This window comes from Phaethon lepturus, unplaced genomic scaffold (genome assembly GCF_000687285.1).
Source record: "Phaethon lepturus isolate BGI_N335 unplaced genomic scaffold, ASM68728v1 scaffold20161, whole genome shotgun sequence".
In the NCBI taxonomy this organism is placed as follows: domain Eukaryota; kingdom Metazoa; phylum Chordata; class Aves; order Phaethontiformes; family Phaethontidae; genus Phaethon; species Phaethon lepturus.
This window is the reverse complement of record NW_010515798.1, coordinates 32,235-56,473: the sequence shown is the minus strand read 5'-3', so window position 1 is coordinate 56,473 and position 24,239 is coordinate 32,235. Positions and strand designations below refer to the sequence as shown.

The 24,239-nt window shown below is 37.7% G+C and overlaps 1 protein-coding gene across 4 annotated transcripts in view; it reads right to left on the bottom strand.

The window, feature by feature from the left end:
- TJP1 (tight junction protein 1) overlaps positions 1 to 24,239 on the bottom strand; it is a 43,172-nt gene that overhangs the window by 16,159 nt on the left and 2,774 nt on the right. For 2 of the 4 annotated variants that reach the window (XM_010295885.1, XM_010295886.1), the window contains exons 2-19: positions 21,407 to 21,531; positions 21,086 to 21,188; positions 19,345 to 19,624; positions 18,679 to 18,782; positions 17,758 to 17,926; positions 17,258 to 17,402; positions 10,907 to 11,043; positions 8,356 to 8,461; positions 7,372 to 7,522; positions 6,717 to 6,825; positions 5,856 to 6,075; positions 5,259 to 5,443; positions 4,993 to 5,088; positions 4,472 to 4,554; positions 3,274 to 3,484; positions 2,636 to 2,736; positions 1,113 to 1,466; positions 475 to 726 (exon numbers count right to left, since the gene is read on the bottom strand). In XM_010295885.1, coding sequence (XP_010294187.1) covers positions 475 to 726; positions 1,113 to 1,466; positions 2,636 to 2,736; positions 3,274 to 3,484; positions 4,472 to 4,554; positions 4,993 to 5,088; positions 5,259 to 5,443; positions 5,856 to 6,075; positions 6,717 to 6,825; positions 7,372 to 7,522; positions 8,356 to 8,461; positions 10,907 to 11,043; positions 17,258 to 17,402; positions 17,758 to 17,926; positions 18,679 to 18,782; positions 19,345 to 19,624; positions 21,086 to 21,188; positions 21,407 to 21,531 — 2,931 coding nt within the window. The remainder of the gene's footprint in view (positions 1 to 474; positions 727 to 1,112; positions 1,467 to 2,635; positions 2,737 to 3,273; positions 3,485 to 4,471; positions 4,555 to 4,992; positions 5,089 to 5,258; positions 5,444 to 5,855; positions 6,076 to 6,716; positions 6,826 to 7,371; positions 7,523 to 8,355; positions 8,462 to 10,906; positions 11,044 to 17,257; positions 17,403 to 17,757; positions 17,927 to 18,678; positions 18,783 to 19,344; positions 19,625 to 21,085; positions 21,189 to 21,406; positions 21,532 to 24,239) is intronic. The other 2 variants (XM_010295887.1, XM_010295888.1) reach the window with 1 other exon arrangement.

Sequence of the window (24,239 nt, the reverse complement as noted above, 5' to 3'; positions counted from 1 at the left end):
AAGAGTGAAAGTAAATGAATTTCCTTATTTAAGTTAGTTCTAGCATTGCTAAGAAAGTATATAAATATCACCCAACAAACTAGATTAATCTTCATGATCAAGGATTTGGCATGATTTAAAGTACACAAAGATCTGGTGTCATTTTAGGGAAGTAACAGATTTTTCTCAAGCACTCATTAACAAACAGCAGAACACTGACAAAGGAAAAACAGTGACACAAAGTAAAATCAAAATACAGAATGCAGCCCTTTTAAAAAAAGTCATCTTTTGAGAAGTGAAAAGTATATAGCTTGAAGCCATGCACACAAAACCTTAGATGATGCTTAGCAATTCAGATGCACTGTTTTTTGTAACCTGCATGATCTCTTACAGGAAAATAATCAGAAGGAATTCTCCAAGTAAGGGCAAAACAAAAAGATCATGTGGTAGCTTGACGTATAGCAGGAAATCAGCGCAACAATGTGGCACAGGTACCTTTGCTGGATCTATATGCGGCGATAAGGATGATGGCTCTTGATCTCTTAGGACTATATGAGCTCCCTCAGTATTTGATGTTCTTAAGGGGCCCGCTTGTGGTTGGTAAGAGTTGTAAGGAGCAGCAGTAGGCTCCTCCAGTCTGACATTAGTTAGGTTTACATTAGCATTTACTGCAGAAGTTGATGAGGTTGCAGGGTTTGATTCAGGCGACGGGGAAAGGTAAGGGACTGCAGGTGAGGCTTCTGCTTTCTGTGAAGTGTTTAAAATATTTTAAATATACCACTACTGAATCACTGTATGACTTTTTGATTTATATTACAATAGTTTAAATGATGCTTTGATCAATGCAGCTAGATGTAGAATGAAATGTACTGAAAGTCTCATGCACTAGCACCTCCAGAAATTCATTATGTTGAAGATAAAAAAAGCAAAACATTTAATCATTGAATTATTAAAAGTTGAATGTTAATTCAATCCCCCTCCTATCAGAATGAGTCACTAAAACAGGTAGGGCAAGCTAATTCTATAATTCATTATAACGTATTATTGTTGCTGTTGACAGGTTCTTCTATGCACTCACAATACTGGTAAGCAGACCAGATGTATAGTGGTCAGTGCATAAATTACTTTCTTACCGGCTGAGTAGTGGTGGTTTTAAATCCTGAAGAATCTATTCTGAGATTCGGCTGTGGCTGAGCTTGAGATGCATAAGTAGGGTAAGTTTGAGTTTCATGATGCATTCCAGAAGAATCCTCTCTAACAGGCTCAGAAGAACGTGTAATAGCAGATTCGGGAGGAGTCCCAACCTCATCATTCAGAGTTTCATCCAGTTCTTGATCAGTATAAGCACCCCCTTCTGTATCTGTGTCTTCATAATCAGATGTGTGTCTACTGTCTGTGCTGTACATAGAATATTCACTACCAGGAGCTGAGAGGTAAGACAGGCGGTCATCGTGTAAATCAAGGTCATCACTTGTAGCACCATCTGCCTGTGTCAAACAAAATTGGAGTACACACACATTTATTGAAATAGCTTTTATAGAATGCACTTTTTCTTACAATGTAAAGCTAGGAAATTTTTTTGTGAATAATGAAGAACTGAACAAATGGAATGCATCTATCTTGTTCTGAACGACAACAGAAAGTCTGGTTGTTAAAAAATAGTTCTATCCAAATCCAGCAGCACAGCAACAGTATGAGAATTCAGCAGTTCTGAACAGCACAGGGGAAGAAAAATCAGGTTTCAATCGTTGAAGACGTTAAGCTTACACCTAAAAGCCTTTTCTGCAGTTTAGCTTTCTGAATCATTTATTAAGGGGTCAGATGACTGTCAGTGTAAGGGAGGGACTAGTGCACAGTGTGTGTCCACAGAAATCGAAGTGTTTGAAAAAATACAAAGCTGCACTTTAAAGTGATATTATGATATTGGAATCATTAACCTGAAGGTAGATATAAGGAGGTGAAAGCAGCTCAATCTGAACAGAAATAGACAATCCAAATATTAAGAAACAGGCAGCAATAGATGATTAATCATTTGTTTCCTTGTAGTCAGCACTTCAAACAGCATTAACTCTTCAACAGGATGGGTCTAATGTGAATAGTGTAACATGCAACTTGAGTTTTAGTGGGGAACACAGAACACTAACTTGTGGGTTTGTATCTCTGTTCTCACAGCTGAGAGAACACAGTTCTCCGAAACGTCAGAAACACGAATATGCTACTTGCTTTTATATGAACAAAAAAATAATACTTCATCATCAGGCAAACCCAGCCCCTTGTATCAATGCAGCAGAACACCCAGACATTCTTTCATGAAAAAGCGTCCAATCTCCACAAAGTCTTCAAAGCAAAAATACATCCTCCAGTTAAGTGGCAATGGGCAAATGCTCTCACTTAACTACACTGCTGTGTGCATGACAACTACAGCACTCATTAACAGACTAACTGCACTAATATAGTGACACATCAGTTTTGTGCAGCTCACAGCACCATGAGGCATTACTGCTTTACATCTTCAAACGATGGTTAAAATGAGGAGGAAAAAAGGAAAACAAACTTCATTCCACAAGTATCTGCCCATACCTGTAATACCAGTAAGAATGAAAGAACAAATAACCTCTCAGTTTTGTCATTTCTCCCCAAACATATTATTTCTTACCTTTCCTTCTGAAACCCACACTAGTTGGTTCTGTTGTTGCTGAATTGCTTCCTTCAGAGCTCCGTACCATCCTTCATTCATTGAATTCAAGTTAATGGTAGCTAGAAGTACAGCAGGTTATAGTTTGACTTATGATTTCTGCAGAACTATGAGAAGGATCTAGATCACCACTAATAAAAGCAATATAAACTGGCATGTTAAAACTATGAGATTTAAATAGTAATTTAAATATTACTAATCAAAGCAACCTTAAGGCCTGCTATGATTTGGGACATATTATCCCATAGGACATACTGAGTTAACAGTAGCTAGAAAAAGTGAGGCTTCAGTTTAGCCAGACTAAAAAAGTTACAGCATCATCTTATTTATTCAAATATTTAATTTCGGCTGATGATCCTGCAAAGTCATCAGATCTATCAGAAATGTCATTTTGATGTTTCGGATCACTTCACATTTGTTCAGTCATGTGCAAACAATACACACATCAATGAACTATTGGCTATTGAACAGAGGAGCCCGAGTAAGTCAAAAACTGCTTGACTTGACCCATTTGCAGAAAAGCGTGGATGAGGAAGTTATTCTCATCTCAGCTCCCCCCTCCTCTCAGAAATACTAATCCAGTATATCTAATTACTTACTTGTAAAGAGATGGTGATTATTTTTGCGTAGCTTGTGAGCTCTTTCATAAAGCTTTCTGGCACTTTTTCGTGACTCTGGGCACAACCTCATTCTCATAGTCTTTACACCCTGCTTCGAATCAGGATTTAGGAACACTACAATAGGATACCACTGGGCATAATTCAGACGGTCCACTGCATTAGGAGTGACATCTAATAAAGCATGTTTGTCCTGTTGTGATAAAAAGGACAGAGGCAAAAAAGTGAATCACTTCTATACAAGATTTTTTTTACCAAGCATCCTCCACAAATTTAGTTTTTATTACCTTCACAGAATTCATTGTTTCAAATCACTGATTTAAATTCTTTTCCTGTTTGAATAATAGAAACCAACCAATTCCAATAGGAGGCTACGTATGCATATACATTCTGAACTGTAGGACTAACTGCGTAACTATGAGCTTTTCAATATTTAACTCCCTATTTAAAAAAGATCTCCTTAACGTAAGCAGGCAGTAAACTAAGTATTCTGCTAATAGGAAAAAAGGAAAGATTGAAACACAAGACCTAGTCTTATTACACACCTCCATCTTCCTTGCAAAAAAAGAAAAAAAAAATCATTCTGAATGCAAGAATTTGGCCAGCTTTCATACAGTGCAAGATTTATCTCAAGCACACAGCATGCAGTATCCCCACTTTGCTGCTAGAATAGCTTCCCCCCCACTGCCACCTGGGCATCCAGAAGGCTTGCAGTTTATTTTTAAGCTGAGAAATAGAGCCTCATATCATGAATTAATATCAGAAGTTTTAAGGATATTAAGGAAGTGAGATTGAAGGACCCTTTCACCTAGCCCTTGCACAAAAAAAGATGTCACTTGTAAATTGGGCTAATGACTCCATAAATAAAGTAGCAAACTAGCTGTAGTGTCACACCATGGCTTTAACTAAGAGAGGAATCAGCTTAAGACAGTCTCAACAGAGAGGGGACAACACTCCCTGGAACAATGCCTAGAATTACTTCTAGACTGCAGTTATTAATATGGAGAATGAAAAGGATGGGTTTTTTGTTGGTTGGTTTTTTCTTTTTAAGTAACCAATAGAAAGGTGAGAACGTTATTTTTAAAAGCAGATACACTCAATTATTCTTCTACATCCAACACTTAATGATACCAGTTTTACTTTTCTTGTGTTAGAAGTACAGTGACAATAAAAGACTTACTCTATCGATTATCTGTTTTATAGTGTGAAGACGAATAATGCCAGAACTACGTTGGTCAGTACCAGCATCTCTTGGTTCACTTTCTGGTAAAGAGGACACAGTAAAAATCTGTTGTAAGTTTACAATATACTCTACATTCCCTCATTAAGATAAAACAAACCATTTCATAGCTCGAATTGTCAATTCACATTGAAGACACTCCTCCCGCTTCAAAATAATACATGAAAACCTACCCACCAATTTGGCCATAAAAATCACTACCTTTTCACAAAAGCACTTAGAAATAAGATAATTCGGTACTGAATTAAAATGGAATCTGAGAAGCCTATAACTAGAACTAATATTGCTTTCACCCTCAGAGAATTATCAGCAAACAGTAGAAGAACTTACCTTTAGTCTGTTCCTTTACATTGTCAACATCTTGTTAAACATGTTAACAGCTAAAGTAATAATGTAGTTAACTTTCTTTTGCTTGATTGTTTCTATTTTGTAACTGCAGAAAAATCTGATCTCACACTTACTTGCTATTTGAAAGATATCTGGTTCTTCTCTAGCAAGTTTCTCCCGTGCAACATCAGCTATTGGACCGAAAATGGTTACAGGTCTGAGAAACCCAGCTAGAATTGGAGGAGGGGGAGGGTGAGGAAGAAGGAGGGGAAAGAAAAAAAAAAAAAGAGTAAAAATATATTGATTGCTTAAAAAAAAAATGCACAGGCTTAATACATAGGCTAATACAAAGCAAACCACACAAACCTGTTAACCTGCAACAGTAAGAATAAAGCCATACCTTCCCGAAGAACAACTCTTTCATAGGCAGGAAACTTTGTCTGAACAGGCTGGGCAGAAAGATCTTCTCTGCTTTTTCGGAGATTTCTTTTTGAGCTACGCAAACCTCGGAATCTCCAAAAATCCGCTCGATCTCCTCCTGCTGTCTTTGGAAGTGTGTACTGTACACTAGCTAGTTGCTCAGCTCTAAGATGACAACAAATCCCAACCAGTTATCAAGGAAGTCAGCTTCTGAAGTAATGCCTGACTAGTAATCTTATACTTCTGAAAAACACCACCACCTGCTGAATTAAGCTTTTGCTGTTTCTGTATTAGAAAGTACAAGATTGAACTACTGAAGCTAGTATCACATTTCTAAAGCTTTATATAGCCTTGTCTCTTGTACTGAAAAGAAAGTTTTAAGTCTTTTTTGAGGACTGTACAAGAGTCAAAAGCAAATCCATAGATCAGATACTTAACTCCAATGTAACGCTTTGTCACATTGTTTGACTGAACAAGTTCTATAAACTAGCATCTTGCAGACAAGTCCAATCATTCATTATACAGATTCAGAATTTAAAATTATAGAAACAGCAATTTAAGTATTTTAAGACCGTACCTGTTTTTGTTAGGTATGATACCTCTTTCAACTTCCTTATGATTCTTGCCAATTCGAATTGCCAGCCATGAACCCAGTTTGCCATTGTACAAAGTGTCCACCACCCGGAACACTTCACCTTTGTTGAAACTTAGTCCGTAAGGAGATTCCTTTTCATACTCAAAATGAGTTCTGATATAGAAAGAATCCCCTACATCAGACTCAACAATGCGACGATAAACTGAAAAAAGAAACCCCCAAAAAGGATTATGTAAGTTCAGGTAATGTCCTAGTGCTCACAAGAATTACTCAAAGCAGTTCCTCATCTTAGTTCTCCTTGTTTTAAATATACAATATTACTTCAACAAGCCTTAATGTCTCAGAGCTGCTCTATCAGAAGCAGCATTAACTATTAATAGCAAACTCTACCAAGGTAAGTTCAACTTTCATTGTCAAAAATTTGGTGCTAGGGCAAGCTTAATTCAGTTCCCATAGAAGGAATGAATCTTACTGGGGAAGACATTTGTGTGTGCACGCACGTCAGTGTAAACACTCATTTTCAACAGCGTAAGTGCAACAGGCTCTCCAGCTCCCCGCAACGTTTAATGCCAATACTTTTGTCAGATGCTAGGGGTTATTTTTGGTAGGTTTTTTGTTTGGGGTTTGTTTGGGGTTGTTTTGCTTTGGGGTGTGTGGGGTGTGTATACTGCTACAATATCCATCTCTAGCCCATTCATAGTAGTAACATATCCTAAAGTCAAAAGAACTTAAGTCTTCATAAGGTGACGATTTTATGCAGGTCAGAAGTTAGTCATCATTCACTATGCTTTTTATGTTGTTCCAAGCAGTCTACTACATTGCTCCCGATATACAAATATTTACCATCTTTTTTCTTCTGTGCCAAAATTGTTACTTCTTCTCCTTTAGGAAGATCAAGCAAAAAAAGGACAGCTTCTTCTCTGATGATATTTGTGAAGTCTACATTATTTACCTGGTATCAATGAATTAATCAGTTTGATTTAGTGTATGACATAACACAGATTTAACTATACAATCGGAAATCTAAATCAACGTCATGCTAAGCACTTTTTTATTCAGTTTCATACATACACACCAAGTGTATTTATCTCAAGATGTCGCCTGTACCTCTAAATAGTCATACGTTTATTTCTTGATAAATGCATAGCTTCTAGAATAATAGGTACCTGCTCATTTTATATTCTTTAAATCAGTATTATGGAACACCTATAAACATCAGTAACATACAGAGCCCCCTGACAATTTAGTGACCCAACAGTTAAAAAAACCAAACAACTTTATCAACTGAATGAGTCTGAGAAATTGGATGTAAAACTTACTAACTTTCCTAGCAACAGGATAGTAACAGGAGATTTTGCTGCTATTAAGTCATCTAATAAGTGCATACAGAAAAACTGTATGAACTACAAAAAAACTGCATGAACTACATTCAACATTACAGAAGGAAAACTTACTTTGGTACAGCAAAACATTTGTACTGCTATTGTTTTTGACATACCCTGAGAATCTGGTCCCCTTCCTCTAATCCTTCTTTTGCTGCAGGGCTGTCTTCCAGAACACCAGCTACAAATATGCCAACATCATTGCCACCTGCTAGTCGCAAGCCCACGCTATCTCCTTTTCTGAATTTTACCAGTTTCATGCTCGGCCTAGAGATTTAGAGAATATTCCACTGAGAGGTGTAATAATATAAAATATCTCACTAAATTTGAGACTGAACACATTGCAAAGAACTAATTTGCCTATCATTTCAATTAGAAGACTTTATTAACTATTAGCTGCTCATCTACTGCAGCATTACAAGACACTCATTAGCAGCACTTCAAAAGAATCTGTATTTCCTTGTTTAGCAGCATTTGTTTGTCTTACACTCATACATTGATTTAAGTGAGGCACTGACACTCTCTTCCAATAATGTTCCTCCTTTTAAAGAGCTGTGCTGGTATATAGACCTATTTTGGCTCTAAAGAGATTAAGATGAGTTTGAGACAAAATCAAGCTTAAAAAAACACTCTCATGTACACTAATGTCCATAAGGAGATCCCTGCTGAAGTAGACTCATTACCATGTCATGACTTCACACATTTCTGCAGCGACCTTTATTCATTGCTCTCCAATTATTATGAAAGGAAAAGAATATGCTGCAGTATCTCTCCTCTCTGTGGAGATGGGGTCAGGGCAGGAGGGCGGGGATGCCCAGGTAGAAATAATCACTGAAAATTCTTTCCACCAGTTGATCATTGTAACTGCTCATTTCCACAGAAAATTCATAGACTTAAAAATGGTGTATTACACAATGTAGGGGCCAACAAGGCTCAGGAATAAACCTAAAGTTTTCATCCTAATATTTCTGAGAAGAAGTATCAGGGCAGCATATTGGACATCACATCAGACCATTTATACAAGTTATTCATCCCCTTAGATAAAAGCTTGGTTGGCTCCAGGACCAGGCAGGTTTGAATAAAGTTTAGAGTTACATTACCGAAGCATTCCATCTTCATGGGTTGAATTGGGTAAAGGACCATCAGATGGACTGACTGGTAAGTCCACATCTGGCTGACCTCCTTGTGCATACACTGGCTTTGGTTCTATTAAAATATCAAAATATCAAGTGTCCACTTGGTGATTTAAAGACAAGAAACAAAAAGCTTAACTTTTAATTAAGAGCTTAATGACATCTTCAGTAGCCTTCCTCCACTCCACTTAAATCCACTTAAACCCACCTGAAAGTGAAATATTAGAAACTTACATTAGAAGACATGCTCATCGTGCCATTCAAAGCAGCGTGATTACTGGCCTAATCATTACCTCAATAAAAAAAAAAAATCCCCAAACTTCCTTTGTATTTCATTAAATACTCTGAAAAAAACCATACCATAAGACTACAAGAATTAGAAAGCTTCATGCTTGCAATACCACTTTCAACCCTGCTGTTTCTCACCTTGATTTATCTGACATAACTGGCTCATTTTCCACTGGCTCTCTTCAAGAATTTGATTTTTGAAATTAAAATACCATAAACACTCGAACTACTGCTGTATGCCTTTCAATGCTTAACTTTGGTCCAGTTGTGGTTCTTCAAGATAAGCACACTGTAACTTTGCTACATAGATCTTCTGGAGTCACAGGGAGGTAAATTGCAACTGCAGTCTTCCTTCAGTAATGAACACTAATAAGGCCGCCTTCTCTGCTACATGGTTGGTCATGTTAGAATAATCTGTACTTAAGGCTCATCTCTGCACACTTGAAAAAAGTTGATTTCAAACCAGGCTGGCTTCAAACTAGTTTAATATCCCAGATCTTCCCAACAACTGTGCTGTCCTTTCAAATCACTAAACAGACTAGTTTGAAATTAGGAATTTCAGACAACAATTTGGTAATAATGCCTTTTCTAATGTGACTTGTCATTACCATATAGTAACATATCATTTTCCTTTAACTATAATGACCCTTTCCTAGCCTTACCCTCTGAACAAATACTCTCCTTCCATCATCCTTTGACATGATCAACCATGACAGTTGCCTTGCCCTTAGTCCAAGCAGCAAACTATCACAGAATCTGCCAACTACTTTTCTAAGCACATTTTCATTACAGTCTTTGAAAGAAAGATCCTCATTTCCCTAGAGCTTTCTGTAATGGTGTATAAAGGATTATGCCCTTTATCGCACCTTTTTATCTCAGACTATGTATTATGGCAAGTTAATTATATCTGCAGGTACAATTTTAAATATTATCTTTATTTACCATCCTTCATGTCCTCTCACCCAAAGGAAGTATTTCCATGTGCGTCTTCCCATTCACCCAAGAACAGAACATTTCTTCTTCCCTACTAACCAACACAACACCCACAGTACTTATTATTTGCTTGCCAGTCCCTCAAAGCAATTACTAGCACATTACTTTGGATTAAGAACCATCTCGAGGGTCTCCTATTCTAGCTGGCTTTGTATTATGCCAATTATTGATCTTCAATTTCTTATAGAAATACAGAATTCATCTTTCTAATCTAAACTACCACATCTTGTTTCTACCTTGGCAAATATAAACTTTGCATCTTTTGCATAACACCACTGGCAAAAGGTCAGCTCCTATGATAATCTTTTTAATAATGGCTGCTGCATCAGAAAACCTACTGTCCTCATTATCAAGATCTTTCAGAATCTATCAACATCAGAACTCCTCCAATTCTTCACTGTGCTACTGAATACTACATGCAGAAGTGTCATGGCTCATCCCTTAAATCTTCAGTATTTTCAAGCTTGAATGTGCTTTTTCTCATTCTACCCAGCCTTTCAACAACAGCTCCTCTTTCTCCACTTACAATTTCACTGAAGCACCTCCTTCTGTAAACAAAAATCTTGTAAGTCAGCCTGCCCAGAACAGTGTCCTCCCATCGTATCATCTTAATGGTTTTCCTTTTTAACACCAACTGGCTTTTATCTGCTGCCATTTACCTTATCCTTCCCCACTGGAAGAAAGGAACGAGATTTTCTTCTGGTTTTATTAGTTGTACTGCACTTGTTAAAATGCCTTCTTGGTCCTTGACTGTAGTTACTAAGTGCTACACTAACAAAGCATTTCAGAGTGTTTTGAGTTGTGTCTTGGGAACAGTAGTTCTAAACACACTTAACTACATCTTGGTTTAAAATACAGTCTGCTACAGTAACCCGTAAGAACCAGTCTACTGCTTGACTCAGAAAAGAAATCAGAGGTTTTTACCTTGCTTGAGAAATCAGGACAAAACTCCTTACAACCATCACCTATAAACAAAGCTCTGAACACTGAAGTTTGACCCCTATATAATGAGCAGACCCCACAGCTTCAGTTTTCAGGATGAAAGCTATAAAACTAAGTAATACATATAAATATAAATGGAGTTATGGTTACAAAGACTATTCATATTCAGAAATAATTGATAGGACTTAGTCTGTTTTACGACTTTCGAAATCACTCCACAAATACGCAAATAAAAGTCTTTACTGGTCATCCACTGCAAACAACATGCATAATTAATACATTTTAATGCTTTTACCTGGGAGTGGTGGAGTTTGTTTTTCAGATCTTTCGACTGCCACCTCTTCCATAGTTTTAGAAATGTCATCTGCATTCTTTACAGGTGTAGAGACAACTCCTGGTTTATTTATTCTCTCATCTTCTCTGCTTCGAAGACTGTATTAGAAAAAAAGATTCCACTGTGCATATAGAATTGTTTCTATGACCTTGGTCTACAAAGACTAAAGAATAAATCCTTTCACTCACGAAGTTCACGTTTGGTGGGTAAGGAAGTACCAAATACTATTTAACAAGGTTTTGTTCTTAGACTATCACATTATTAATTATTTTTATCATGTCTAAATCTCAGCATTTTGCCCGTAACTTCATATTAATAAAGAACTTGTCTAGATATGGCTATTTAGAAAGAGGAAGGACACGGTGAAATAGACTGTTCTGCTTCAAGCACAGAAGTCATACACATGTGTTGTATATTGAAAGCTATATAAGAAATTGAGAAGCAAAGGGAAGAAAGGGAGAAGACAGTTACAATGGTCCTTTTCTCAGTCCTCCCTGTAGAAATTATGAACTTCTGGACTCAATTCTCAGGCTTTGCTATGATCAAGCTAATTTATCTACTCCTTTGTGTGGCAGCTGCCCTGCAACACAAGTGCTGCTGGTGTGGCTCTTGGTAGGGCCTCGCAGAGATGAAAGGTAGAACACAAATACGCCCCTGACTTCTCAGTCTTCAGAGAGGATGAGGCCTTCAATCCACAGCTATTACAAGACACGAGTGCTTCTCATACACTCAGTCTTCCATGTATTTTAGTAAAAAGACAGCTTGCTGCTTCTTATGCGTTTCCTATAAATGCTTACAGTGTAAAAGAAAGCCATATATGACAAGTTAAAAAAACCCAAGATTTCTCTTGTTCTTTAAGTGATGAAGCTCAAAAGAACATAATGTCTATTCCTTTAGCTCAAAAGATCAGGTATTTCTGTACAGAGGTACAGCTTTGAGCTGTACCATAGCAGAACTGAACAGAACATATGCTCTATGTTGAAATGTTAACTGTTACACCGCTATCTGTTGAATAGTACACAATTTAATAGGGTCAGAGCAGAGGAACATTAATAATCAGCTGCAAAACCAAAAATAGATCAATATACCAAAGAGACAGTCTTAATTGCAGAGCATGTACACTCTTAAAGTACAGGAGATGTTCAAAATAGCTATTCAATTCTTGAGACCTGGCAAATAAACAAGGATATAAAAATATTTGAGACAAGACAGACACAAACCACAGCTTTCATATAAATATCAGACTTAATTGCCAAGGAGGGGAAAAAAAGGTAGAAGTAGGTACAAGTCAATCTCTTCTCATAAAAGAGAGATGTTTAGGGGAGGGGGCGAGGGTAGAGAAGTCTTTCACTCCCAACAGCTAGATGGTGCTACTGGGCAATAATGAGCATCACTTCCCATGAAGTACAGATCTATCAAAAAACCATCCATTACACAGCATAAAGACTTGTTTATTTTAGTGAGAATCGATACCTCAGGAGTTAAAAGAATAACTTCGGGAAACAAGATCCCAGGAAATCTACTCATCCAAGATGTGTGAGAAGGAAAAAAAGAAACGGGAGACATCTAAAGACAAGCAGAATGTGCTTTCCTGAAGCAATGTGCAGTTTGAAACTTCAGAAACAAAGCTTAGCTATTCAGCCAAGACATACTGAGACTTTTCAGTAGTTTTTTCTGCCGGTTTTAAAACTGTGTGCCTGAAGACAGCTAAAAAAACAGAATACAGAGAAATACTGCAATCATCAACCATCTGGGAAGACACAGGCACCCTTGCATTGTAAACAACCACCTTGCTATATCATTGGTAAAAACAAGTACAGCAGCCTAATTTTTAAAACTCTTATTTGTGCCTTTTTTTATTCAGATAAACTCTGGACGCCCCAGAAAAGGGGTTTATTAAAACCATGCTAAAACCATCACGTCTAGCAAAATGAAAAGCAAGCATTATCCTGCTTTGTTCCCAAAGTTCACAGATAAAAATTTTCTTATTCCTCTTTCAGATTTCCAGCATATTTTCATTTGTATGTAAAAAATCTTGTGAATTTTAGTTCAAGCACTAGACTAAAATATGACTGGATTCCTCGGTCCCTTGAAAATAGTTCCTAGCTTGCTAAAAATAGATACATGCATTTAGCTGTTTAAATGCATACCAAGAGTCTTATAAATGAAAGAAGTCCTGTAGTAGTGTAAGATACAACTCCCCTCCCCATACAAAGATTTTTTTGGGTCATGAGCATTAGTTTATGAGGTATTACAGTGAATTTCCCCATGAGCCCTCTCTACCTGTTTCTAGGCATCTCCTAACACTTGACAGAAGCATTATTCCAAAACAGTATTAACCCTGTTTTAAATAATAAATATTTTGGCCTTTAAAAATAAGGCAAAAAATACTGCAGTTACTACACGAGGACAAAGTTCATTTTACATTTTCTCTCCACATGGTCCAAAACCACTGTAATTTTATGCTGCTTTTAAATCTGCATATATTAAAAAAAACATACATATGGAAGAAAACAGCTCTTAAGAACAGTAACTAAGAGACACTGAGAGCGTAGCTCAAAATAGAATCAAGTAAATATCTGAAGCTATATGCTTCTAGACTGGGCTACTGCTATGTACGTAAGCAAATGCACCCCGCCAACTGAAATGACTGCAAAAGGTCAGTTCCACTCTACGTAAGACAACAAAGTGTAAGCGGGAAAAGGGCAATAGAAACACGGTTGTGATACAACAAAATGGAAAAATCTGAACAGCAGGAGAGTAGAATTTTTCTTGATTTTGCTTAAATTGTCCAGTAGGCACTGAATATTTCTCGCTGCAAGATGATACAGCAAACAACTTGGTGCTGTCACTGGTTCTAGGTGATAAAAACTTGTTAAGAACCAACATCCGCACTTCCCAAAAGACAAAAGTGTTGTTCACTGTGCGCACTGTGACATTATGGTGTAACATCTGCACTGTGTCAGGGCTCCTTTTACCCTACCTCCCTGCCTTTTTTTTTTAGTATACCTACCCTTCAGTCAAAAAAAGCAGTCAGCTACAAACTAGTGCCATCAACTGTGGCTATTACTTCAGAACAAAAAAAGATTGTCTGCAATACAGTGTTAGAATGTTTGCCTGCATATAAAGAGTTTTTAAAAAATACGAACATGCAGGCTCTTTTCAAATGCATTTTTAGCACGTCAAACTGTTTAGCATGAGAAGACCGTAAGAACCAAGAGGCATCTTCCTAAGTACGTTCAAAATTGGATTAGTTTTTTTTGTCCTATATTCCAGTTTTTCAACTTGTTTTGAAAATGGACAGAACAACAAATCTCTCACGCTATCTATAAATTGACAACTGTATTACAAAAGTCCTCATGCTTCTATGAAACAATTATGACCTCTAGAGGGATTTCTTCAAGCTATCGCATCTTTCTTGCTGAAGCTGAAGTGTTAAATGTATCAGAAAACACTTCTGCCATTCCTACCATTCCAGTACCCAGGTGAGGAAGGCAGCATAGGAGAGAGAGTTCCCAAGTGAGAGTTCTTCCCATTGGCAAAGGGCAGCCAGAGATGTAATTTGGCAGGCTTGGCAGCACCTGCCTGTAAATGCCACATTTTAGGACAGGTCACACCAAAAGCTTATCTAGCTCAGCTTGTTACTGCCAGCAGTAAAACCAAATAGGTAAGAAAGAGTACATGTACTAATTCTCCTCAAGTACTCTCCAACTTAGGGTGCAGAGATCTCTTTTGCTCATTCTAACTTTTTAAGTATAGCTCCCAACAGATTATACACAGTTGCCTTACATCATGTGACATTCTATATTTAAGATGCATTTTTTTCTCTGCCTAAACAGTTGTTATTCTGCATACCTTTAAAATTATATGCATCTTTTAAAACTACAGTTAACTTTTAAAACATGATCTGCTCAAAGAGTTCCTCCTTGAAGCCAGGACATATTTATATCTTCTATTTCACTTAGTACCTAATTCAGTATCAGCTGGCTATAAATTTTCCAAGTCTCCAGGGCTATGAGTATTTAACTGTATCTGGACATTTGTAAGATTCATTCTCTAGATTCTTTTCAAGACTGACTCTAGATAATTTTCAATCCTCCACAAGTGGAAAAAACATACAAGCATAATTAATCCTTATTATTAGTAAATTACAAAGAACATAATCTAGAAGCTGAGTTTTAGGAAGACTGTTCAAGAGAAAACTGTGAATTTCTTCTGGACTAAAGAACTACAACTGCTATTTAATGCTTTGACAGAATGCTCAAATAGCAATTGTTATGGAAATTCTACATCCAGGGAAACTGCAGGCATACTGGTGTACATACCAGTATGGAATACTGAAAAATGGGACAACATTGAAGACCCTGCCAGACCCCAGAGCAATACTGAAGCAAGTCTGTTGGCTGATTTCTGCACTCCAGTGCACACCTAAAAGTGCCAGTCTGTAGTTAAGCGTGTATGAAAGGACTAAGAGGATTCCTCTGGACTTTCTCTTCTCATTAACATACAAATGCTTAGCAGAACAGGGTCTAAATAAAGACTCATTATCTTCAATACATTTTTTTGATGTCCTCCTTAAGCTCAGTTTGAGGACTTCTTCCTCAGCTTGTTCTCAAGCTTTTTTTTCCCCCTCCAGATTTTTCACCAGATTTTAAAAAATGAAGCAGTTGCAACTAATTTGACCTTACAGCAGATTTGAACTTGCACAAATAACCACTAGAAAGAGAAGTTGCATTTAACATGTTTTTCTCTATGTGGCTCAGGGCCCAGATTTTCTGATCTTGAAAGGGACATGTCCAACAGGAAGTCAATCCATGCCAAAGTAGCTCTTGTTCATAAAGTAGATATAGCGGATGCATTCGGAGCTGAGATAAGTTCAAAGTTCCTTCTCAGGAAGGATTTAATTCTTCTGACAGTATAGTCCATAGGGAGGAAGCGACCATCTACCTAAACCACTGTAGTAGGACAGGAAAGCACTAACACTAGGCTAAGTCAGTCATAGTTTCAGTTTTCATGGAATTTGTGCGCCCATTCCCTCCACAAGCCCTTTTCACACTGCATTAGAAATGCATGTCAAGAAATAAAAGGTTTTAAATCTGACCAACCTCACAGCCTCCACACTCAAATCCCTGCATCTGGGACCCTGCTTTGAAGTTTTTTCCACTAATATGGGACTCCTATTTGAAAACAGACTTGCATGCCTTGTGATCCCTCCAAAGAACCTACATGGAAGAGAGGCAAAAACGTCTAATTTATAACCTCAACTAAGTGTACACATGGGTAAGATCTGTCTTGCAGTTTTATTAAGTCTTAAAAGACTCTAAAAACCTTGAAAGTGTGTTACTTTCCCCTTGGGCAAAGTGTTCCTAATAACCCATCAGGCATATCTTAGTTTTACAGAACAGCCAGCTACAATTTGGTTTTCAGAGTTTTTGACAGTGTCTAAAAGTCTTCAAATACAGGCTCTGAACTTGGAATTTCCAACAGATCAATTCTAACTTTTGCTCCATCATCTATAAGCACTCAGAAGGTAAAGTTCTCTTATAACTGCTTAGCAGAATCCAAACTCCAACATTGAAACTCTATTTCAATAAATTAACACGTCCATTTATAACAAACTGGAAATGTGAAACAGGAGAGATTTATGTTAAAGACTAAAGTTTCCTAAGGCAGAAGAAAAAATTCCAAACCATGTAACAGATAAATTTTAGATGAATTCAGAGAGAATTAGACTTGCCTACTTCAGAATTATCATAAATGTCCTACTGTTAAGTTCAAATATTAAAAAGTACATTCCAAAAGCTGTATCTACTGTGCAATACACCTTATTTTGTAGGAAATAAATGTATTCAGAAACATAAAATAACTTTTAAAGAAGGCTAGAGAAAAAAATAGAAAGCCTGTGCCTAAATGAAACAAGATTTCAACAAGTTTACCCAGACTGAACATTCAATAGGAACTGTACTACTAGTCATCTCAAATATCCTTGCAGCTAACTGCTTTCTAAAACCAAAATACAATTGCATATGCTTCAATAACATCTATCACTATCAAACTGACATTGTCATTCATACAACCACGCTCTAAGATTACATTTTATAAAGGGGTAACACTGAAGTTAAAGATTCAATTTCTCCTGAAGTCTAAGAAAATTTGGATCATTATCAGCTGCATCTCATGAGAGAAACAACGCCATGCTACTGCTACCATAGTTCTGCATCACATTTGTCACACGGTATAAATCCAAGCACTCCTACAACTTATATGTCACATTAAATAGTTGATTTAAAAATAATACAATGCTGCCATCACCTGCCGTTGCTGGGCTGCTGTGGAGAATGTCTGGAATGGTCTGAAGGCTCTGACCTCTGGTCAGGAGATCGTGAACGACTGCGGCGGGGCCTGTCATGTGATCGGTTGGAATGATCTGATGCCAGCGACTGAATTTCTGAAATGTCTGTTAAATAAAAGATGTTTTTTCATGAAATGACTGTAGTTAAAATGATGGTGTGACTTGCTCAAATGAAATTAAGCTTTTGCAAAGAATTTTTATGAAGATGTTAAATCTATGTTTATTATTTCAAAACAACTAAACTTAATATTCCTGAAAGAACAACTGCAGGAATAGGAGCCATATCTTTTTCTCCATTGTTTTTGAAGGTGTGGATTTCAAATCACGTTCAAACAAGAATTTACCCACATGGCCGTCTTACTTGTAACTCTTCTCCTCCCCACCCTCTCATCCCAGGTATTTCACGTCTTCACAACACAGGGAATCCTTCTCTTCCTTTGGAAATCAAGTTTATACTCACCATCTCTTTCTGAAGCATTAGCAGAATGAATACTGTCGGAAAGATCAGGGACATTCAACAGTGTAGCTCGTTCATCTCGCTGAACAACCATCTTCAACTTGCCTTTTGACCTTTCAATGAGTGTTTTTGCATCTGCTAAGGACATATTTTCTGTCACTGTGCCATTTATCTGGAAGAGAGTAAGAAAAGAGCCAATATAGACTTACTGGGAAAAAAAACAAAATAATGAATCTCCTGTAAAGGTAGTAGTTTTCTGTCTGACAATACTTAGAAATAGCTAGATATTTATCAAATTACCAAGGAAAACTATTGGGCTCATCCAAACTGTAACATAAAATAGAAAATTATTTTAATCTTTCAAAGACAAAGCCTCTACCACTAATACAAAACTTTAAAAATATTAGTTATGTCTTTTGAACAAGCACTGCTATGCTCAGCAGAGTAAGGAGTGGTATGTTTTTCTGCACCAACATATTTATAAGAGTATCTTGAAATAAAAATCGCTAGTATTGAATTAAAAATCCTTGGGTATATTGATTTCTACAAAAATAAAAATTTAATCTGAAGGCAAGTTCCAGTGTTGCTCAATAGCACAATTCCACAACATTATATTGTATAACTAAGCACACAGGGCAAAAGTCTCATACCACCCCAAGTGTTTTTTATTATGCATTTACAGCAGGCACTATTTGTCTGAATAAGGCCTGGGGAATAATACCAAAAAACCTACGAAGTCATTATAACTTCCCTTTCCGTAGAGAGGCTCAGTTATACTTAAAGTTCCTGATCTTTGAATTAATTTAATAAAAAGAGATACATCTACTACTAACAAAAATCATGCTATTAAGTGATAGCCAATTCAAAGAGCAGATATATCAATGAGCTCTGCCTTGAAACAAACACCACCACCATTTACTGTACCTTCAGTACGACATCTCCTTCCTGAATATTGCCATCTCTTGCTGCCAGGCTATCCTGTGATATTTCTTTCACAAATATGTGGCTTGCCAACCGTAGACCATACTCTTTATATAACAGCAATAAAAGAAAAGAGAAAATTGGTGAAGCTACGGTAAAAAAAAGGACGGAAGTATCTGAATACTTACAACACTGCTTTACACAACATTTACACTGGAAACAAAGAGGAGAGCGAACTGGGCACATGAAGGGATGTAGTGGAATTATGGTGTGCATCTACCATTGCATCAATCTCCTTTCTAACTCTGCTGCTGTTCAAGAGCTTGATTTAGATGCTACTTACAATTTTCCCTCTTTCAAACAAGACAGACACTAAAGACTCAACTAAAGTATATGGAAGGTATGTAGCCACTAGCTACCAGATGTCAGGTGCATAGTTGGGATTTGTTTACACTATATAATGTTTTACCCTTAAGCACACGTATATTGGAATATGAAAAATACCACCAGAAATGCAATAGCAGTTCCAGCTAGCTACTGGCAAAGTGGGCAAACAAAACATTATCAGCACTGTTCATACAGTCCACGAAGCCCTTCACACAATATTGACTGCAGCAGTTGGCCTTTAAGAACCAGCAAGTCTTAGCAAGAGAATTACATGCAAGTTACCTTCATTTTTCCTTGATTTCACCAGTGTTACTTTGGTAGGTTTTGCAGGCTGACTGGAAGTAACTGACCTTCTGTCCGATCTCGGTGATAAGCTTCTCTCTCTGCTAGCACTTCGATCTCTTACCCAACTCTTCTCATGCCTCCTGTTGGCACTTGGACCACCACGGCTGCTTCTTGGATCACGTATCTCTTCATCATAGCTATCGTCCTCGTTTTCAGACACTGGTTCAGGTTCTGGGCGAGCCACTGGAATCTGAATTTTCTTCATCCTTCGGATAGTCTACAACCAAACACCAGATATCAGCCTCTGGCCATCCAATGCTAATGGTGTTACTAAATGTCAGAAGCCAAGCTAATCCCAAAACTCAAAAGAAAACATACAGATGTATTTGTGAATGCTCTGAATTCTTGCATCCTCATTATAAAATTCTATCCAATTAATACAGGAGACGCATCAATACAGATTACTAGAAACTGTTTTTGAGGGGAGGGATACCTTGGTTTTTACAGTTGTTTTAGTCCTTTTTTGCAAAACTGGCAAAAGGAAGAACAGCAGCCATTGTAGCATAACTTGATACTCTGTCTTCAGAGCTGCATATTTGAATGCCCTCTCTCTTTGCTTAAACCCACAAATCACTTACTGGCACTGCTAAAAACTTCTTTTGCTAACATGTAATCTACTGTATACTCAGTTTGTTATTGACGGTAATTCTCCTCAACTTTGAAGCCTCCCAATCTTCCAAAGCAATGTTTATGCAAGCCACAGAGGAAGGGGAACATTCCCACTTAAAGTTCAAAGTTGGTTTGCACTAACGTAGACAGCTGTTTCCACAATAAGACCCAACCCTGTTTAGAGGTTTACTTGCTATGTGTTACAGAACTGAACCATGTTATACCACAAAGTTTTCATTAATTGCTTTTCTCTACATAAATCTACACACCAAATACGTAAGATACTGAAAGCCCTGCACAGCTCGCCACACATGGTTTTGGGTAAGCTTTAAAGAATTGCTAAATCTACAACTGCAAAACAACATGATTTTCTGCAACTGTATTAGAGTACACAAGAACACTAGAAGTATGTCAGCACAACAGCTTTTCTACGTGCCCTAGAAGTCTGTTTTCCTGTACAAAGAAATTGTTAAGGATTGAGATTTGTTACAAAAAATAGAACAGAAATGCACTAACTTCCACAGAAAGCTGGATTACTACCCTTTAGTGTTGACCTGTTCCCTCTTCCTAAGTTCAAAAGCCAACCACTTTGAATAAGCCTACAAAATGATAGGAATTAAGATAATTATACTTTATTTTGGCAAACTGTTTACTGAGCATAAAAAGAGTTACGTTGGTGCCTGAGCAGTGGCTAGAGTCCTTTAGCATACACCAGCCTTTGAACAACTTGATAGAAGTGCACTTAAGAAAGCAAATACTAAACAAAGCTGAGAATTGAGCTTTTGGCAAACTGAGAAGAACTTTACCATGAAGAAAAGGATTCTGAAGTATCCAGTGCCCCACTACTCCAACATCAGCATTCACATTAAAAAAAAAAAAAACAACAAAAAACTTGAGTGACCCACATGATAAACATGTCATGCTCATCACTTAAACCTGAAGCATCACACAAGTATTATTCAGTAACCTTGCATCATGCATGTATTTCATAGCAGACATGACACCACTTCACTTTTGCTCTGTAACTACAAAATTTAAGTAAGCTTAAATCTTCAAGACATTCACTTACAATTTTGGCATTCTTCCCACTTTTCCTCAGTTGCTGAACAGCAAACGCATGCTCAACATTATCCATTGAAACTCCATTAACCATTGCAACGCGGTCATTTTCTCTAAACGAAAAACATCACAACACACAGTATAAATACTTTACGCCAAGGGGAAAATAGTGAGGAATGTGTGTCTCTGAGCAAACTACCTGTATTATAAACCTAGTATACAAACACTTACAGATAGGTATCTTGAGAACAAAACAATTAGAAGGTTAAGCTGCCGCTGACAAAAGATGAACGCCCCCCAAATCAGAATCCAGATACAGTTTGGCACTTACTGTAGCAGTCCTTCCGCTGGGCCTCCTTTCAGGACATCAGAAATAACTATTGATGTCTCACCGCTCTGAAAGTGAGGATTATCTCTTCCTCCAGATATTGCAATACCAAATCCAAATCCAGGGGCCTATAAAAGAACACGAGAAATATTTTTACTTTCTAATGTTGACATGGTCACAACTCACATGCCTGTGTCAAACACAAAAAGGTCCTACGGGATGTATTCAACTTTTTGGAAGAAAGAAGGCTCAATGAACCATACAATGCTACACAATCCAAGAACAGGAGAGAAACTAAAAATAAACAAAAAAACACTTTTAGAAGGCAGAGAGTTTCAGACTAACTACCCAATCTCTCCCAAGAGCAAAATATTAGTGCTCCCATTTGCATTTTTATGGCCTGGGCCTCAGGTGGTCATCAGTAAGACCTCGATCTTCAGTAACCATAACATACCATTTTTTCAAGATACTGATTCAAACCCGTATCACTTCCATTTTCTTTGAGGTTTCACATTACGGTATTTACCCAGCTTGACCTCGCTTAGCAAAGGAACCGACAGGACTGCAGCACAGAGTAGTATGACTGCAGGCTCAGTTCTTAGGAATAATACCAAGATCACTTGTACCATTAAATACATCAAAACCTTGTCAGCACTTGCAAATCATCTGCATCTTAACAAAAGTAATTTGCTTCAATCTTTTCCCTCCAGGGTGACCTGCCACTTCAGCAAGGTCAATGCCTCCAAAAAGTTACTCCTGTTACGTATTTCAAGATAAAAAAAATGATGCTTACATTTCTGCCTGGAAGCAATGAGGGTGGGAAATAAATTTTCTAAATATAACTGATTTGCAAACTATCCAGCTCTTCCATCATTGCCCAGAAAACATTGTCAAAAGGGTATTATCATTTAAATAAATCCTTGAGCAAGATACAGTATTTTGAAATTTTCAACTATGCAAAACACAGTCACTGGATGGAAAAGATCAGGTTTCAGTCAATTCCTCCTCTCTGTTTCACACAGTATACACTCCATGCTGGCAAACTTGTCCCTTTCTTTTTCAGACTTTTCGACAAACATGACCCAGCTTTAGCAATGAATTTCATAACCTTACAGGGGCAGCAGAAGCAACCTGGCAGTCTGCATCTGGCTGTAAGATACATGACGTTCAGCTTTTTGGACAGCAATTACTGATCAGAAATCCTGCTTTCTATTTTCTCCCAAAATAGAGGTCTTAAAAAGATGGTTCAGGTTTAGCCTGTAAGCAGTGAATAGGACCATAGAGTATTAAAAGGAAGATTTGGAGACTTACTGTTCAGCAATTGATTTCAACAGTTCGCAAATACTGTTGCCAGGTATGAAGAAAGCTAGTTGGTCTAACAAGTGTGTGGGAGTGGGCAGGGGTACACCTTACTGCTTTTTACATGCATTTTAATCCACTAAAGGAAGACTGGACATCTTCTCAAGATATGTTCGAGCAAGATCAACCAGAAATCATGGCTGGGATTCAAGAATTGCCAAGTGAAACCTTGTGCCATGCAGGAGGACAGACTAAAAGATCATAATGACTACTTATGACCAGAGCTGAGGTTTTCTTTCAGTTTTATTTTTTAAATAGTCAAAGACTATACAATAGCCTACGAAAATATGTAACAAAACCCCCTTTCAAAACAGTAAAATTTCCCCTTTCTCATGCCACTGCTTCATCTTTTTGTTTTCCACTACTCTAATAGAATTCAGTTTGCACTGTATTTGGGTGGGGAAGGAAAGGCAGAAGACAGATAATAACGAAGACATTTATGTCAAACTTCATTTAAATTTTCTCTATACACCGTAAAGAAACAAACAAAAAAATCTCATAGTTCTCCACTCATGAAAAGCAGTAAAATCATCCGGCTAAGGCCAGCAAATACCATACTAGCCCCTTTTTAAAGGGCCATTACAGAATCAAAACACTTCTGAACTGCCATTAATTGTTTAGAAATCAGTAACTGGCCACTATAACAACACAGAAACATTTTTTCAATGTTGAATACCTCAGACACTGACATGTTAAAAAGGCTAATCAGTAGACTACACAGACAGAATACCTTATATAGTACCTGCTAATATGGCTTTTTTTGTTTTTCTTCAGAAAAAAATGCATGCAAGTGATATCTACTTTCCTGAAATTTGGTGATTACTACCAAAACTGCTTTTTGTTTTTACAGTTTTGTCCACCTTTATGGAGTCCAAGAAGAGCTAAAAAATCCTACTCTGCCATACACAGGAACAATGAAGCTATAGTAGAGAACAGTAGAGCCCCTCTACTCCGCTCTGGTGAGATCCCACCTGGAGTCCTACATCCAGCTCTGGAGCCCTCAGCACAGGACAGACACAGACCTGTTGGAGCGGGTCCAGAGGAGGCCACAGAAATGATCAGAGGGATGGAACCCCTCTCCTGTAAGGACAGGCTGAGAGAGTTGGGGTTGTTCAGCCTGGAAAAGAGAAGGCTCCGGGAAGACCTTGTTGCAGCCTCCAGTATTTACAGGGGGCTTTTAAGAAAGATGGGAGCAGACTTTTTAGCAGGGCCTGTAGTGATAGGACAAGGGGTGATGGTTTTAAACTAAAAAGGGCAGATTTAGACTAGACATAAGGAATAAAATTTTCAGGATGAGGGTGGTGAAGCACTGGCACAGGTTGCCCAGAGAGGTGGTAGATGCCCCATCCCTGGACACATTCAAGGTCAGGTTGGACGGGGCTCTGAGCAACCTGCTCTAGTTGAAGATGCCCCTGCTCACTGCAGGGGGGTTGGGCTAGATGACCTTAAAAAGGTCCCTTCCAACCCAAACTATTCT